The 17,861-nt window shown below is 40.7% G+C and overlaps 2 protein-coding genes across 3 annotated transcripts in view; one reads left to right on the top strand and one right to left on the bottom strand.

Moving 5' to 3' along the window:
• Nucleotides 1-10,822, bottom strand: part of cog5 (component of oligomeric golgi complex 5) — a 126,463-nt gene extending 115,641 nt beyond the window's left edge. The window contains exons 1-2 of the mRNA XM_073066321.1: nucleotides 10,696-10,822; nucleotides 2,262-2,401 (exon numbers count right to left, since the gene is read on the bottom strand). Coding sequence (XP_072922422.1) covers nucleotides 2,262-2,401; nucleotides 10,696-10,753 — 198 coding nt within the window. The 5' untranslated portion in view covers nucleotides 10,754-10,822. The remainder of the gene's footprint in view (nucleotides 1-2,261; nucleotides 2,402-10,695) is intronic.
• A 24-nt stretch (nucleotides 10,823-10,846) lies between these two features.
• The window catches only part of dus4l (dihydrouridine synthase 4-like (S. cerevisiae)), a 69,947-nt gene continuing 62,932 nt past the window's right edge, over nucleotides 10,847-17,861 (top strand). The window contains exons 1-3 of one of the 2 annotated variants that reach the window (XM_073066325.1): nucleotides 10,847-11,138; nucleotides 11,433-11,554; nucleotides 14,843-14,960. In XM_073066325.1, coding sequence (XP_072922426.1) covers nucleotides 11,029-11,138; nucleotides 11,433-11,554; nucleotides 14,843-14,960 — 350 coding nt within the window. In that variant the 5' untranslated portion in view covers nucleotides 10,847-11,028. The remainder of the gene's footprint in view (nucleotides 11,139-11,432; nucleotides 11,555-14,842; nucleotides 14,961-17,861) is intronic. The other variant, XM_073066329.1, reaches the window with a different exon arrangement.

Consider the following 17,861-nt stretch of genomic DNA (forward strand, 5'->3'; position numbering starts at 1 on the left):
CCAATGTGCAAAGACATCAGATTGTGCAAATAAGAAATAATAATGATAATAAATAAGCAATAAATAGAGAACACAAGATGAAGAGTCCTTGAAAGACAGTCCATTTCAGAGGGAACAGTTCAATGATGGGGCAAGTGAAGTTGAGTGGTAATAACTGTTCCTGAACCTGGTGGTGAGAGCCTCGACACTCCTGTAGTTTCTTCCTGATGGCAGCAGAGAGAAGTGCGCCTGGCCTGGGTGGTGGGGTCCTAGATGATGGATGCTGCTTTCCCATGACAGCACTCTGTATAGATACATTCAACGGTGGGGAGGGCTTTACCTGTGATGAACTGAGCCACATCCACTATTTTTTGTAGGATTTTCCATTCAAGTTCATTGGTATTTCCATATCAGACTGTGAAGCAAACAATCAATTTACTTTTCACCGTATAGCTATAGAAATTTGTCAAAGTTTTAGATGACATTCCAACTCTTCACAAACATCTAAGAAAGTAGAGGCACTGTCATGCTTTCTTCATAATTATACTTATGTGTTGGACCTAGGGCAGATCCACTGAAATGATAACAGAGGAATTTAAAGATGCTGACCCTCTCCACCGCTGATCGCTCGATCAGGACTGGCTCATGGATCTCTGGTTTCCCTTGGTCTTGCTGACATTAAGTGAGAGATTGTTGTTGTGATACCACTCATCCAGATTTTCAATTTCCCTCCTATATGCTGATTCATCACCATCTCTGATTCAGCCATCAACAAACTTCAATATGGCATTGGACTTGTGCTTAGCCATAGCCATGCACAGTCATAAATGTGCACAGCCTTGCGGTACACATGTGCTGATGGAGATTGTGGAGAGGATGCTGATGCCAGTCTAAACTGACAAAGATCTGTAATTGAGAAAAGTCGAGGATCCAATTACACAAGGAGGTATTGAGGCCAAGGTCTTGAAGCTTATTGATTATTTTTGAGGCAATGATAGTATTAAATGCTGAGCTGTGGTTGATAAAAAGCATTCTGATGTATGTATCTTTGCTGCCTGGATGTTTCAGGGTTGAGTGAAGAGCCAATGAAATGGTATCTGCAGTGTACTTGTTGACCCGATATGCAAATTGGAACAGATTCAAGTTGTTCTCAGGCAGCAGTTAGTATGCTTCGTCACCAACCTCTCAAAATACTGCATCACAGTGAATGTAAGTGCTATCGGATGATAGTCATTGAGGCAGGTTACCATGCTCCGGCACCCGTATGAATGAAGCCTGCTGAAAAGGTCTTTAGTAGTCGGCCAGGTACCCCATCTGGGTCGGATGCTTTCCAAGGGTTCACCTTACTGAAGGATGCTCTCATATCAGCCTCAGAGACTGAAATCACAGGGATATTAGGGGCTGAGCTTGGGAACGTTCCCCCATGTTTTGACAGTCAAAGCAAAGATAGAAGGCACTGAACTCATCTGGAAGTAAAGCCCTGTGGTCACCTATATCACTTGATTTTCACTTTGTAAGAGATAATATCATTCAAGCCCTGCCACAGCTGTCCAGCATTCTCCGTGAATCAAGTTTAATCTGGAATTGCCACCTCACCCAAGAGATGGCTTTCCCGAGATATATCTGGACCTTTCATATCTTACTTGGTCGCCAGACCCGAATGCCTCTGATCTGGCCCTCAGCAGCTTATGGATCTCGTGGCTCTTCCAGGACATTTGGTAGGGGAAGGAATGCTTGATCACTAGTTAATATTTAATTAAAAAATATAAAATAATGTTATATTTTTAGAAAAGTAGCTTTATTTTTGTCATACATCAAAAAGATAATTCTGATGAGGATTCAAACTCCTGCTTCTTATTGGGCTAAGGGCACTACCAGGTCAAAAAGACTTCCCTCACTTCTGTATCCATCATTCAGTGCTGAATACTTTTCATTTTCCTTTTTTCAAAATGAACAATTAGCATACTTCCGAACTGAAGTAAATGGATACAACAGTAAGCACAATTTTTATCCAAGCATGTTATAAAATGACATAAATACATAATGAAGCTCGGTGTACTCCAGTAGCATGGCTGGCTGTGACAATGGCTCATTGCATCTTTTGACCAGCATTCTGACGATACTAAATCTGAATAGCTATCACTGTTACAAAAGTGATCAATGTTAGGTTGGACATAATGCTAGTCGAGGCAACGATTTCAGTATTTTATGTTAGGATAACTTAGAAGCACATTTGTTGTTTCTCATATCTTACATCTAGAGAATAACACAAAAGCTCGTACCTGCACATGGAGCTCTTTATCTAGTTGACTGATTCCTTGAGCAAGTTTTGCCAACTGTTCAACAATCACTGCTTGATGAATTGATTGAGCTGTATATGTCTTGACATCAAATTCTTCTTTCATAAAGTCTGCATAGCAATCTAAAATGAAAAGTTGAAGCACTGTTTTCTTTCATTGCCAATAAAAAGGAAGCACACTGATATTATTTGAACAAACCCACCTTCTCTCATCTATTTCACCACATCCTTCTTTGCTGGGAAAAATAATACTTGCACAAAATACATAATTATTCACTCTGTAATCAATTAGATAGTTTTGTTTTTTAAAAAAAGGAGACAATCTAAAGTAAGAGGAATAGTCTATTTGGTCCCTTGAGCCTGCTCCAAGTCAGTAATATCATGGCAAATCCAATGTTCCTTGTCCAATAGACAGTCATGATTGTCTGAGTAAAGATGGCACCAATATGTGGCGATTCTGAGTGCCACTCAGATGGGATTCATCAAATATCCCCGTTAAGGTCCACTAAAGCTGAAACCCATTCACAGTTCTGGGTACTTCAGTAAACAGCATTGTTTTAAGATAAAACTCTATCAATACTCAAAATTGGACTGCATGCTTGGGTTGCGATTTCAGTTCCACCTTAAGAAAATGGAAGTATGGAAACCGAGCTAGACTGCAAGTATGACTGAAACGCAAAGGCCTTTGTCCCCCACTCCTGACTATCTTGCTGGTACATGTACAGTCTCTGCAAGATAAAACTGAAGACCTCAGAGCAAGATTGCTGTACCAGAGGCACATCAGGGACTGCTGTGTACTTTGCTTTATGGAAACATGGCTGTCCCCAGTCATTTCTGATGCAGTGTTGCAACTCGATGGCGTCACCATTCACTGCAAAAACATGACAGGTTTCTTTTAAAGGTAGAAGAGTATGCTTTATGATTAACTCATCATGGTGCACGGATTTGGCGGCTCTATCTTATCTAGTGGTCAAGTGTTTTTTTTTTGTCATTCAAATTTTTATTATTTATTCTTATTTTATAAAGCAGTACAGCATATCATAGAGCAGATACAGTAAAGCCATCCCATGACAGGAAAACATATAAAACTAAGAAATGGGAAAAAAACTTCTAATTTAAGTTTAAATTAACATACAACCAAAATTGATCCCATGCATCTTGCACTTTTCCCTCACTGTTAATTCTTCCCAAAGTGTTCATATGATGAAATCTTAACCATTTCCTCAGTCCATTCCCTCACAGTGGGACATCTGGGGTTTTTCCAGTTTTGCAATATAATTCTTGCAGCTGTGATGAGACCCACCTTTAAAATAGTAAATCTGTCATTGTTTACATTAGATATCATTGTCCTATCACCCAGGAGACAAAGTCGTGGGCACAAGGGCAGCGTAGGACCCAACCAATTCCCCAACAAATCAAGAACTTTACACCAAAATGGATGAACCATGGAACACTCCCAAATCATGTGAAAATATGTACCCACCTCATTTTTAAGTTTCCAGCATAAATGATTATCAACAATCCCTATTTTGTAGACTCTAGTTGGTATCCAATAATATCTGTGTACTATCTTATACTGAATAAATTTCCCTCTCGCTTCCCTAATATGTCTACCCATATTTGATAAAATATTTGAGCATTCATTATCTTCAATATCGCTTCCAAGATCCTTTTGTCCAATCCTTCCAATCTTGCTTTGAGATTGTTACATGGTTCACCCACAGAGTGCTTGAACATTTCATAAAACACTGATGCTTTATGAACTTCCTGTGGTAGTATATTCAGTTAAAGGGTTACTTTGTGGGCCACCATTCTTGAATATGCTACTAACGCAATGTCTTATTTGTAAATACTTCTGGAAATTCCCTTTATCTACAAAGTTATATTTCCTCTGCAAATCCACATACGACATAAAAATCCCATTCTCATAGAGATCACCTACTGTATTTACACCTTTAATCTTCCATTCCTTCCAGTACACCATTCTTTTCCCAATGCGTATCGCAGGGTTATTCCAGAGCGAGGAGTATAACTGATTTAAATGTGACATTTTACAAGCTTTATGAATTGTACTCCACACACTCCTTGAGTGAAATAGTTTAGGACTTAGATTAGTCTTGTTTTCCACACGTTGTGAGAGAATGTTAAGGGGATAATGTGGTGCAGCCAAGCTCCGTTCTATGACTAGTTGAGTGTTCTTTTTAATATGCCAAGGGAGTTTTCTGCTATCATCCTGGTAGTACATGCCACCTCAAGTCACATCAGCAGGCACTGGAGCAGCTGAGCACTGTAATCAGCAGGCATGAAGCAGCACACTCTGATGCCTTTCCTATCATCATGGGGTGTTAAATCAGACCAGCTTGAAGTCTCTGAACAACCACCACCAGCATATCACCAGTGGAACCAGAGGAGCCAACACACTTGACCACTGTTAAACCACCATAAAGAACGCTTACAGTACCATTCCACACACTGAAAAGTCTGATCACCTGGCTTTACTCCTACTCCCAGTGTATAAGGCACAGAATAAAGATCACAGCACCAGTGGTTAAGACCAAGAAGGTATGATCAAGAGGGGCAGAGGAGCAATTATCAGACTGCTCTGAGTCGGACTGGACAATATTCAGGGAATAATCTTCAAATCTGAGTGAATATACCGCAGTTGTCATCAACTTCATTAAGACAAGTGTGGATGAGCAGGGGCCTTCGAGAACATACTCATACTGGTCATCCTGAACAATACAAGAAGTCCAGGTACAACCTAGGGTAGGTTATTTTAATAATTCTAATTGAGGTTAGAGATGGAATCGGATGCACATCAGCTTTGCCAGGGGTTGTAGGCCATTATGACCTACAAAGCAAAACCTAACATCATGAATGACTGTGATGCTTCAATCCCAATGAGCTCAATGTTTTTTTCTGCACACTTTGAAATGGAGAATAAAACCACACTTGTGTGAATCCCTGCAAGGTCCGGTGACCCTATGATCTCTGTTTCGGAGGCTAACATCAGAACATCTTTAAAGAGGGTGAACCATCCCAAGGTGTTAGGTAGGCCCTGATGGTTTACCTGGTAGGGCACTGAAAATCTATGCCATCCAACTGGCGGGAGTGTTCAAAGACATTTTCAATCTCTCACTGATGCTGTCAGAGATTCCTATCTATTTCAAAAGGGCAACTATCATACCAGTGCCTCAGAAGAGCAGGGTGAACTGTCTCAATGACTATCATCCAGAGGCACTCACATCTACTGTGATGAAGTACTTTGAGAGGTTGGTCATGGCTAGAACCAACTCCTGTCTAAGCAAGGACCTGAACCTGCTGCAATACATCTACAGCAGATGCAATCTCGCTGGCTCTCCATTTGGTCTAGGATTACCTGGATAATAGTAACACATATGTCAGGCTGCTGTTTATTGACTACAGCTCAGCGTTCAACACAATTATACCCTCGGTTCTAATCAACAAGCTCCAAAACCAGGTCCTCTATACCTCCTTCTGCAACTCGATTCCTTGACTTCCTCACTGGGATATCACAGTCAGTGCATATTGGAAATAACATCTCTCCCTTGCTGACAATCAACATTGGCACATCTCAAGGATGTGTGCTTAGCCCACTGCTCTACTTCTCTACACATACAATTGCGTAGCTAGGCGCAGCTTGAACACCAACTATAAATTTCCTGACAACACAACAACTGTTGGCAAAATGTGAAATGGTGATGAGGAGACATACAAGAGCGAGAAAGAGTTTTATGGCAACAACAACCTTGAAATCAGTGAAAGGCACACACATCAGTCCTCATCAAGGGATCAGCAGTGGAGTTTGAGATGACTTGGTACAACCAAATTTCTACGTGTACTGTGGACAACATTCAAACTGGCTGTATCACCATTTGGAATGGAGTGGCCATTGCACAGGATCAGAAAAAGCTGCAAAAGTTGCAAACTCAATCAGTTCCATCATGGGCACTATCCTCTGCAGCATCCAGGACACCTTCAAAAGGCGATGCCTCAAAAAACAGCATCCATCATTAAGGACCACCATCTCTCGCATCAAGGTGGTGGTACAGGAGACAGAAGACGTATACTTAATGTTTCAGTAAGTTTCTTTCTCTCCGCCATCAGATTTCTGAATGGATAATGAATCCATGAACACTACCTCATTATTTTCCCCCTCTTATTTTGAACTACTTGTTTTTTTATATATATTATCGTAATTTTTTAAATATTATGTACTGCAATGTACTGTTACCACAAAACAACAAATTTCATGATATATGCCAGTAATATTAAACCTGATTCTGTTTCTAATTCTGATCTAATACTTGATTCCTATTCCCAGTATCTCAGCATTAAATACATCCACAACTATCAGACACAAAGAATTTCTATTTCACTTTAAGAAATTCTTCCTCATTTCAGAATTTAATTCCCCCATATACTGAGATCATGTCATCAAGTTCCAGACTCTCCCATACGTTCAAAGTTATAAGTAAATTTATTAACAAAGTACACATATGTTTAACACTCGAGATTCATTTTTTTCACAGGCATTCACAGTAAATTCAGAGAAACACAAAAGAATCAATGAAAAACCACAAACAAAATGGAAAACAACCAATGTGCAAAAGACAACGGGCCGTGCAAATATAAAAAGAAAAACAAAATGATAAAATAATAATAAATAGCTAAGCTATATTGAGAACATGAGATAAAATTACTTTTCTAAAATTAAAACAAACTGGAAATACAAAATGAAATAATAACATAAATAATTAGCAACATATATCCAGAACATGAGATGAAGAGAACATTTCAATGATGGGTAAGTGAAGTTATCCCCTTTGGTTCAAAAGCCTAATGGTTGAGGGCTAGTAACTGTTCCTGAACCCTTTGGTGTGAGTCCTGAGGGTCTTGTACCTTGTTCTTGATGGCAGCAGCAAGTAGAGCATGATCTGATTGGTGGGGGTCCCTGATGATGCATGCTGTTTTCCTATGACAGCGTTTCATGTAGATGTGCTTAATGGTTGGTTGCGAGGACTTTACCCATGATGGACTTGTAAGATTTTTCATTCAAGAGCACTGGTGTTTCCATACCAAGCTGTGATGCAGCTGGTCAATAGCCTCTCCACTACACACCTATAGAAGTTTGTCGTAGTTTTAGATGTCATGTTGAATCTTTGCAAACTCCTAAGGAAGTAGAGGTGGTACTGTGCTTTCTTCATAATTGCACTTACGTACTGGCCACAGGACAGGTCCTCCGAAATTATAACACTGAGGAATTTAAAGTTGCTAATTCCCTCTACCTCTGATGAGAGCTGACTTGTGGACCTTTGGTTTCCTTCTCCTGAAATCAATAATCAGCTCCTTGGTCTTGCTGACATTGAATAGGAGGTTGTTGTTGTGACACCACTCAGCCAGATTTTCAATCCCCCTCCTATATGCTGATCCAATACCACTTTTGATTCGGCTTAAAACAGTGGTGTCATCAGCAAACTTGAATGTGGCACTGGAGCTGGGCTTAGGCACACAGTCACAAATGTAAAGCAGTAGCATAGGGGCTTAAGCACATAGCCTTGTGGTGCACCTGTGCTGACAAAGGTCGTGGAGGAGTTGTTGTTATCAATCCATACTGACTGAGGTCGTCAAGTGAGAAAATCCAGGATCCAATTGCACAAGGAGGTATTGAGGCCAAGATCTTGGAGCTTATTGGTTAGTTTTGAGGGGGCGGTGGCATTGAATACTGAGCTGTAGTTGATAAAGAGCATCCTAATGTATGCATCTTTGCTGACCAGATGTTCCATCGTTGAGTGAGAGCCAATGAAATGCTATGTGCAATGGACCTGTTGTTCCAGAAGGCAAATTAGAGCAGGTCTAAGTTGCTTCTCAGGCAGGAATTGATATGATTCATCACCAACCTCTCAAAACACTTCATCACCATTGACGTAAGTACTACTGGGTAATATTCACTGAGGCAGGTCACCGCGCTCTTCTTGGGCACCGGCATAATTGAAGCCTGCTTGAAACAGGTGGGTAACATAGACTGCCAAAGTGAGCAGTTAAATATCTCAGTGAACACGCCAGCCAGTTGATAAGCACAGGTCTTCAGTATGTGGCTAAGTATCCTATCTGGGCCAGATGCTTTTAGTGGGTTCACCCTTCAGAAGGCAGCTCACAAATCGGCTTTGGAGACAAATTATAGGATTGTCAGAGGATGTGGGAGTTCATGATGGTTCCTTCATGTTTTGACAGTCAGAGAGCATAGAAGTCAATGAGCTCATCTCGAAAGGAAGCCCTGCTGTCGCTATGACACTTAACTTTATAAGAGATAGTATTCAAGCCCTGCCATTACTGTTGAGCAGCCTTCGTTGATTCAAGTTTGGTCTGAAACTGCCACTTCACCAGTGAGGTAGTTAATTCTTAACTTCGCTCTCAACAGTCTCTCAGAGGCATTTGTCATATCAAGATCCAACATGTAGCTCATTTTCCACCTAATTAAAAAAGAACAGGGCCTTGAGCCCATGATGTTGTCCAGCACTAATTAAACTAGTAATTAAATACCTAACAAAACCAATCTCTTCAACCATGTCCAGATCCCTACATTTTCCACACATTCACCTCTTAAGTACCTCTATAGTATTTGCTTCCACCACCATCCCTAGCAGCTCATTTCCAGGTACCCACCACTCTGTAAAAACTTTTCCTGACACATCTTTGAAGTTACCCCTCTCACCTTAAATGCTTGCTGCTGTCTGAAATGCATGTGTTTGGATATGATGTAGCCTTCGAGACTCAACATTATATTCAACAGATGCTGGAAAACTCACTTGTTGTTTGTATTTACACTTACTAGGCTGCTTTTCTGACTTGCTGGTTATTTCCTACATCTGCATTTCACAGTTTTTACATGGTCTTTTGTATTCTTTATATCTTCCCTCACTTATTTATCAACAAGCTACTCAGCAATAATTTACCCCAGAGCAAATTTCACCTCATCCTATTGGGCATATTCATTTTCTCCAATCTGTCCCTTCCCAAATTTTTTTCCAATTTAAAATGAACTTGACTTGTTTCTACCAATTCTGACAAAAGATCTGAAACATTAACTCTTGTTTTTTTCACGGATGCTGTCTGACCTGCTGAGTCTTTCCCACAATTCCTCTTTATATTGTGGATTTCCAACATCTGCAGCTTTTGATTCTCCCTGTTGCAGATGAAACACAAAATTCCTTCAGGGGCACAAATCACTGAAACACCGCCAGCTTTACAGATTTGATTAGTTAACAGTTTAAAATAATCAAATTTTAAAATGTGAGTTTATTTTACTATGCATAGCTTCATTTCATTATTGATGTTGACCTTAGTTTTCTAAAAGATTTGCCTAGCTTTGCAAACACAAGGAAATCTGCAGATCCAGATTCAAGCAACACACACAAAATGCAGCAGGCCACGCAGCATCTACAGGAAGAAGTACAGTCGACGTTTTGGGCCAAGACCCTTCCTTTTTTATCCTCTCCCAGTCAGTGGATGCTTCTACTCACGTTTACTGCCTCTGTAATGCCCAGCTACCAACAACCTTCCCTACCCTGATTCTGGGACATCCCTCTCCTTCCCCCATCTAAAACATCTTTGACACACACCCTTCCACATCCTTCTCTGAATTAACCCTCCCTCCTGCCTTTGGGAAACCCATTTTCCTCTGCCTCACATGGCAGTGAGTAATGAGGTAGATTAGCTGTGTGATAGATTTGCCAAAACAACCAGTGAGATCAAGGAATTGGTTGTGGACTTCAGGAAGTGGAGGTTGAGGGGAAGACACACCAACCACTACGATCAGTAGTGAACAGTTTCACGTTCCTGGATGCCAGCATCTCTCAGATCAAAAAGGGTCTCGGCCCGAAACGTCGACTGTAGTTCTTCCTATAGATGCTGCCTGGCCTGCTGCGTTCCACCAGCACTTTGTGTGTGTTGCCTAGCTCTGCATTGGGTAGACTATCCCTACAACTGTAAGATCAAGCGACAGCTCTGAGGATGGATTTCTCTCTAATTCAGAACTTGCCAGCGCTGGTTGTCTAACAGATGTTAAAATGTTCATAGTTAAAGGTAGTCTCTGTATCTCAACTCCAGCAAAGAGAAATGGCACACCGTATGTGCAACTCCAAATTCAATTTATTTACACTTATTTCCTCAACCAGCTCAAATTCATAGCATCAAGATCAATGGAAATAAAATCATGAGTAGTCAAAAACACAAGAGTTGATTCTTCTCCAATGACGGATGGAAAATCAGGCGAACTTCTTGATAAATAAGATTTGCTAAGAACAGTTCTGCTCCATCACAGTTCTCGCTGCCCCAACTGTCTTTCATTAGCGGCTTTAAATGGGCGCAATCCCGATTGACCACCGGTCCCTTACCATCCAAAAGCAGCTCCTTCACCGAGTCTTGCCCCAGCGCGGCTCCGTTTCCGTCCATGTTGGCAAACACGCCCACCCGGGCTCGCGCTCAGCATGCCGGGCTCGTGACGCGGCGCCGAGGGCTCGCGCTGCCGTTGGCCGTCACGAACGAAGAGGGCGGGTGCAGGCGCGACATGACCCACCGGAGGTCAGAGGGCAGAGGGTAAAGCCGCGTGTGGCTGACCCACCGAGTGGAAGAGACGATCCTGAAGGCATCTTAGCGTCGGGGGTTCCTCCATAACACCGTTCCCTGTGCGGTTCTGATTTGCTCAGCCGGCGTTGTGAAGGATATCCATGAACGGGGATTGTTTACCCTCTCAGTCGTTGCAAAGAAGATGCCTCGTCGATTTGTTTCATCCTGGCCACGTTGTAAGGATTTGTGCTCCCATGGTGCGATACTCAAAGTGAGTGATAGCAACGATCTAGTAATTTTGAGGCGATGTTTTTTTTATGACGAAAACCCGAGAAAGATATCGGAAATCCAAAGCAACACCCACAAAATGCTGGAGGAACCCAGCAAGTCAGCCACCTTCTATGGAGAAGAATAGGGTCTCGGCCCGAATCGTCGACTGTTTATTCTTTTCCTTGGATGCTGCCTGACCTGAGTTCCTCCAGCATTATTGTGCGCATTTTATGACGATGCATTTTGGTTGTTGATATGAGATATTTAAGACCACTTCTTCACATTTAACCCTTAGGTTGGCATTCCGTTCTCTCGTCAGAAGGTATGATTGTGAACTGTGCTTTACACCAATGATCGTTGCTTCGGCCTTCTTGAAGTCCGGCAAGGCGAGGGACAGCGAGTTCACAACAAATTTTGGTATGCATATTTCTGATTGCATCAGTAATATCACAAGATAAGAAAAATAAAATTACGAGTACTTGTTGAGTATAGTTCTTGTCTTCTAAAACTTGGATTGGTTTAGTATTGTTTATGACCTTGGTAATTACTTTGAATGTGTTTTAAACATGGTAAGACGAAATTCAAGTGCTCTTGTATAATGTGGAATCAAAAGTCAATTTGCCCAAGCCAAATAATTACAAACGATGTGATTCGGACAGATTATCGTTTTGGTGATGTTAGTCGTACTCTCTTCTAAAAAATGGTACTTTTTTTTAAGTAACGGGGCTTTCAGTTGAATGACTTCTAAAAGTCAATAGCTTCAAAAGTATAATATTCCATATTTCTAAATTAGCTAATTTTTTTAGCTTTCACTGGAGTTCTACTAATTTTGGCACAATTTTCAGTTTTTTCCATTGTTTTTCTATACTGCAGATAACACACGGTTTCACTGCCCAGTCAATGTCTGTAGTTATTCCTGTTTGAACTTGCCTTATTCTGTTGCAGAGGCTAGAATATTAGTCGAGAGCTTGCAGCTGTCCAGCGATAAGACCCTGAGAATAAGTAGGGCTGTGAATGACATATTTAGATGGCCATTCTTCTCAAGAAACCTTGGAGATTTTAATGGCTAGCAAGGTTTTGTCCCCAACTTTGCCACATATTATAGCTAACACACTTGTTTAACTGAACCTCTGACAATCACAAACATCTATAACCTTTAAATGTGGAATAATATTTTAATATTATTAAATTACTTTGAAAGATAGCTAAATACTTTAATGATTTTTAGATCATTTTTGTTGTTAACATTTGGAACCCTACAATGGTGTAAAATTTGAGATACAGTTCTCCTGTTTTAATGCTGGGGAATGTAGGAATCTCAGCAAGATTGGGTACTATGGGAAGTCCTGCAACAAAACACATTGACATTTATAGTGCCATTTATCACTTTTTACACTTGAGATCCCTGTTCCACTAGGTCACATTGGGAATTTATTGTTGACTTGTTGAATTTACGGAGAAAATAAATTCCAGAGGTGCTGTATTTTGGATGCTGGCCTGCAGAGTAGTGGCATCCGCACTGGACTTCAAGGCGAGTGGTCTCGGGTTTGAATCTGACCTGCTTCTTGCACGCTTTCCATTTGTGCTGGGTTGAGCGTTGAGTTAGCAACTCGGTCTAGAAAAAAAAACGCAGACTAAAATGTTAGAGAAGTGGCATGACTGCTGCCCAGTGCACCCCAAGGTGCGGAAAGAAACAACAATATTTTTTGGATGAGAAATATAAACTGACCCTCCCTGCCTGTAGACGTAGATGGAATACATCATGTGCCATAGTTTGAAGAAGAGCAAAGCAGTATGTAGTGAACGGCTATTGCTCAACCAACATCACTAAATTGAATTAATTTTTAAGTTGTTGTTTGTTGGGTAATGTTATGGAAATTGATTGTTGCATTTGCCTGTATACAACAGAGGCTATTCTATCCAGAGATATAAGTGCACAGTTCACTGAAAGTGGTTGCACAAGTAGACAGGTTGGCAAAGAAAGTATTTAGCTTGCTGGATTTCAGTCAGGCCATCAATTTTAGGAGTAAAAGCTATATAAATCATTGATGAGGCTGCAGCTTAAGTGGTGTATACTGTTTTGGTCACCCTGTTGTAGGAAAAGCATTGTCAACCTGGAGAGGAGGCGCAAGAGATTTATTAGGATGTGACCTGGCCCTCAGGCTCTGAGTAAGAGGGAGAGGTTGTCCACAATTAGGGCATTCAGACATTCGGTCATTGCTGATTTATTATTCCTTTCATTTTCCTACCTTCTCCCTAAAACCTTTGACACCCTGGCTAATCAAGAATCTACACAATCTCCATTTTAAACATACCCAATGACTTGGCCTCCACAACTCTCTGTGGCAATGAATTCCACTGGACCTTCATTTTGTTGAAGTATATGAGAATGAGGAGTGACGTCATGCAGTTTATAACATCATGAGGGGCATGGGTAAGGTGGACATTCATAATCTTTTTCCCCAAGGTTGAGGAGTCCAAAATTAGACGGCATAGATAGAAGACACGAGGGGAGAGATTTGAAAGTGACTTGAGAGGCAACTTCTTATGACAGTGGATAGTGAGTACCTGCAATGAGCTGCCAGAGGAAGTGGTCCAGCTGGGTACAATTGCAACATTTAAGAGTCATTTGGATAAGTACGTGGAGGAGAGGAGGCTTGGAAGGTTATGGGCCAAACATGGGCAAATATAATGAGCAGAGGGGATATTGTGGTTGATAATAGACCTGTTGGGCCTGTTTCAATGCTGTGTTACTCTGTGACTCTAATTTTTTTTTTAAATGATGAATGTAGGATATTATGAACATACCGAAAGATGGTATAGGCAGCACAGTTAGCACAATTCTTTACAGTATCAATGACCTGGGTTCAATTCCCATCACTGCCTGTAAGGAGTTTATATGTTTTCCCCATGACCACGTGTTTCCTCTGGGTGCTGCCATTTCCTCCCATATTCCAGAGGCGTACCGGTTGGTAGATTAATTGGTCATTGTAAATTGTCCCATGATTAGGCTAGGATTAAATTGGGGGATTGCTGGGCGGCATAACTTGAAGGACCTATTCCATGCTGTATGGCAATAAATAAATAAATTAAAACTAAATTTAAATTTTCTCCATGTGACAAATTATCACAGATTGGCCTGTGCACAGTTTGCAATATGATTGATAATGTTTATGAACATGGGTTTGCAGTAATTTATTGCAGGTGAAGATGTTTACATTTAGTGCAGATGATCAAAAAGTTGTTCATCTTTTCTGTCTCGTCCAGCAAAATTTTTTGCAATGCTTTGCACCCAGTAGTCAATGCTGTGGTTTCCTTTGAAAACTATTATTTAGTTAGATCTTACGTCTGCCGCATGCTTTTTACCAGGAGAACTAGCAAGATATGACATGGGTTTGATGCTCCACTCTCCCTGGATCAGTATGTTGCTGAATGGCAATCAAATAGTTATAGTCTATCTTTGCTTGATGGTATCCTGAATTAGCAAAACCCTTGATATCCAGAAATCTAATTAGCAAGTTTTTCAAGAAATGATTTTATTCTGTTTGGTTAATACACTTAATACATTAGTTTTTTTATAGTGCTTTGATGACAAGTCTTTTGTGTTTATCAAACTCACTGTATTCTAGGGTGAAGTTCTTCAGTATAGGTTACCAACTGAAAGTGAGAGTTCTACTACAGCAAATCTTGCATTCTGTTTCTCAGGTGATCGGCCACTGGTTGTGCAGTTTGCTGCTAATTGTTCGCAAGATTTAGCTGATGCTGCTCGCATAGTTTCCCCATTTGTAGATGGTGTTGATTTGAACTGTGGTTGTCCACAAAGGTAAGGTGATTTTAAGATAATCATTTTGTTATGTTTTGTTCACAATTGGGTAATAAAATGGCTAAGGCTGTATTATATGAGAAATTGGGAGGCTGGTTGTTTTGGAAGAAAAAATGGGCTTAAAGGACACAAGACTCCCCATTTTTCTCTGTTCCATTGAATCAACTTGAAGGAAAGGGCAATATCTCTGATACAGAGACTGGAATTCCAGATATAGTTTCACCAAAGCTCCTTTTTCTACTTTAGACCCAATGCAATGAAGGCCAGTATTATTTTGCGCTCCGCTATTTATTCATTCATTGTTTAGAATGTAGTCACTATTGCTCCTGAGGAGTTCCAAGATTTAGACTAACAGTGGTGAAGGAATGGTAGTTTTCAGTCCAAGTTTTTCAGAGAGTTTTGAATCGTAGAAATAGCTTTCTCGAGCTTCCCGTTTGAACCGGCCAGTTTATCAATTTTAATATTAAGCGATCCGAATTCCCACTTCATGTCTTGTATTGAAGAAAATATTCCCGCTAGTGTAACAGATTCCTCCGTTTTCTTGGTTTGTTCCGTTTGCTCCATTTCGGGGAAAGACTTGCCGCCTCTCAATTCAATACCAGAACGACTTTTTTCGGCCATTGTAATTAAGTCGTAAATCCTTCAGTAAAAATAATAAATCCTTCAGTAGAAGTAGTAAATCATCAAAACTAATAGGGATCTGTTAGTGGGATATAAAATATATTAAAAGAGAGAGAGCCGCTAGGAATGCGACCTTCTCCATGTGCTACAAGGTGGAGAATCTGTTAATCTGTTAAGACAGGCTGGGAAAGTTGTCCACACAGCCAGGAATGTGGGGCCAGCACTTAATGTAATGGCACCACTAGCACCCCAAAATAACAATGAAGATCAGACCTGTTGAATAGAATATTGGATAAATTAGAGATAACTTGTTGGTTGGAAGAACATTGTATTAACCTACCAAATAACACATAAAACCTAAAATAACACGAACATATATTAGCAGGAATGATATGATAAATATACAGCCTATATAAAGTAGAAATATTGTATGTTTTGGACTATGGGATTAATGGATTTGTGGCTAAATTTGTCAATGATACAAAGATTAGTGGAGGGGCAGATAGTGTTGAGGAAACAGAGCCTGCAGAGAGACTTAGATAGTTTAGGGGAATGGGCAAAGAAGTGGCAAATGAAATACAATGTTGGAAAAAGTATGGTCATGCACTTTGGTGGAAGAAATAAATGGGCAGGCTAATATTTAGATGGGGAGAGAATTCAAAATGCAGAGATGCAAAGAGATTTGGGAGTCCTTGTGCAGGATTTCCTAAAGGTTAACCTCCAGGTTGAGTTGCTGGTGAAGAAGGTGAATGTAATGTTGGCATTCATTTCTAGAGGTATAGAATATAAGAGGAGGGATGTGATGTTGAGGCTCTATAAGGCACTCGTGAGACCACACTTGGAGTATTGTGTGCAGTTTTGGGCTCCGTATTTTAGAAAGGATATACGGACATTGGAGAGGGTTCAGAGAAGATTCACAAGAATGATTCTAGGAATGAAAGGGTTACTGTATGAGGAATGTCTGGCAGCTCTTGGGCTGTATTCCCTGGAGTTCAGGAGAATGAGGGGGCATCTCATAGAAACATTCCAAATGTTAAAAGTCCTGAACAGATTAGATATGGCTAAGTTATCTCCCATGATAGGGGAGTATAGGACAAGAGGGCATGACTTCAGAACTGAAGGACGTCCATTTAGAACAGAGATGGGGAGAAATTACTTCAGTCAGAGGGTGGTAAATCCGTGGAACGTTGCCACTAGCAGCTGTGGAGGCCAAGGCAGAGATAGACAGGTTCTTGATTGGCCAGGGCATCAAAGGGTATGGGGAGAAGACAGGGGAGTGAGGATGACTGGAAGAATTGGATCAGCCCATGATTGAATGGCAGAGCAGACTTGATGGGCCAGATGGCCTAATTCTGCTCCTATATCTGATGGTCTTAAAATAAAGGAACTTGCTTGACTGTGATCCCACCATACACTCTGAACACCAATTCCCTCAATCATTAACACAAAAGCTAATGTGTGTACCATCTACAAAATGCATTACAGTTACATTGCCAGGCTATTCGAACAGCACCTCCTACACTCACAACTCTATTAACCAGAGGACTACGACTTCTGGTGCATATGACGTGGCATTTCTTTTCTAAGTCACACACTACCCTGACTTGGCAATTGTAATAGGTTAATACAATGTTCTTCCAACCAACAAGTTATCTCTAATTTATCCAATATTCTATTCAACAGGTCTGATCTTCATTGTTATTTTGGGGTGCTAGTGGTGCCATTACATTAAGTGCTGGCCCCACATTCCTGGCTGTGTGGACAACTTTCCCAGCCTGTCTTGACAGATTAACAGATTCTCCACCTTGTAGCACATGGAGTAGGTCGCATTCCTAGTGGCTCTCTCTCTTTTAATATATTTTATATCCCACTAACAGATCCCTATTAGTTTTGATGATTTACTACTTCTACTGAAGGATTTATTATTTTTACTGAAGGATTTACGACTTAATTACAATGGCCGAAAAAAGTCGTTCTGGTATTGAATTGAGAGGCGGCAAGACTTTCCCTGAAATGGAGCAAACGGAACAAACCAAGAAAACGGAGGAATCTGTTACACTAGCGGGAATATTTTCTTCAATACAAGACATGAAGTGGGAATTCGGATCGCTTAATATTAAAATTGATAAACCGGCCAGTTCAAACGGGAAGCTCGAGAAAGCTATTTCTACGACTCAAAACTCTCTGAAAAACTTGGACTCTCAACTTCAAACACTTCAGCAGACTACAACCCGAATCGAGAGTGAGCATGATCTATTCAAGCAAACTATTAAAGATCAA

Source organism: Hemitrygon akajei, chromosome 14, assembly GCF_048418815.1.
Source record: "Hemitrygon akajei chromosome 14, sHemAka1.3, whole genome shotgun sequence".
In the NCBI taxonomy this organism is placed as follows: Eukaryota; Metazoa; Chordata; class Chondrichthyes; order Myliobatiformes; family Dasyatidae; genus Hemitrygon; species Hemitrygon akajei.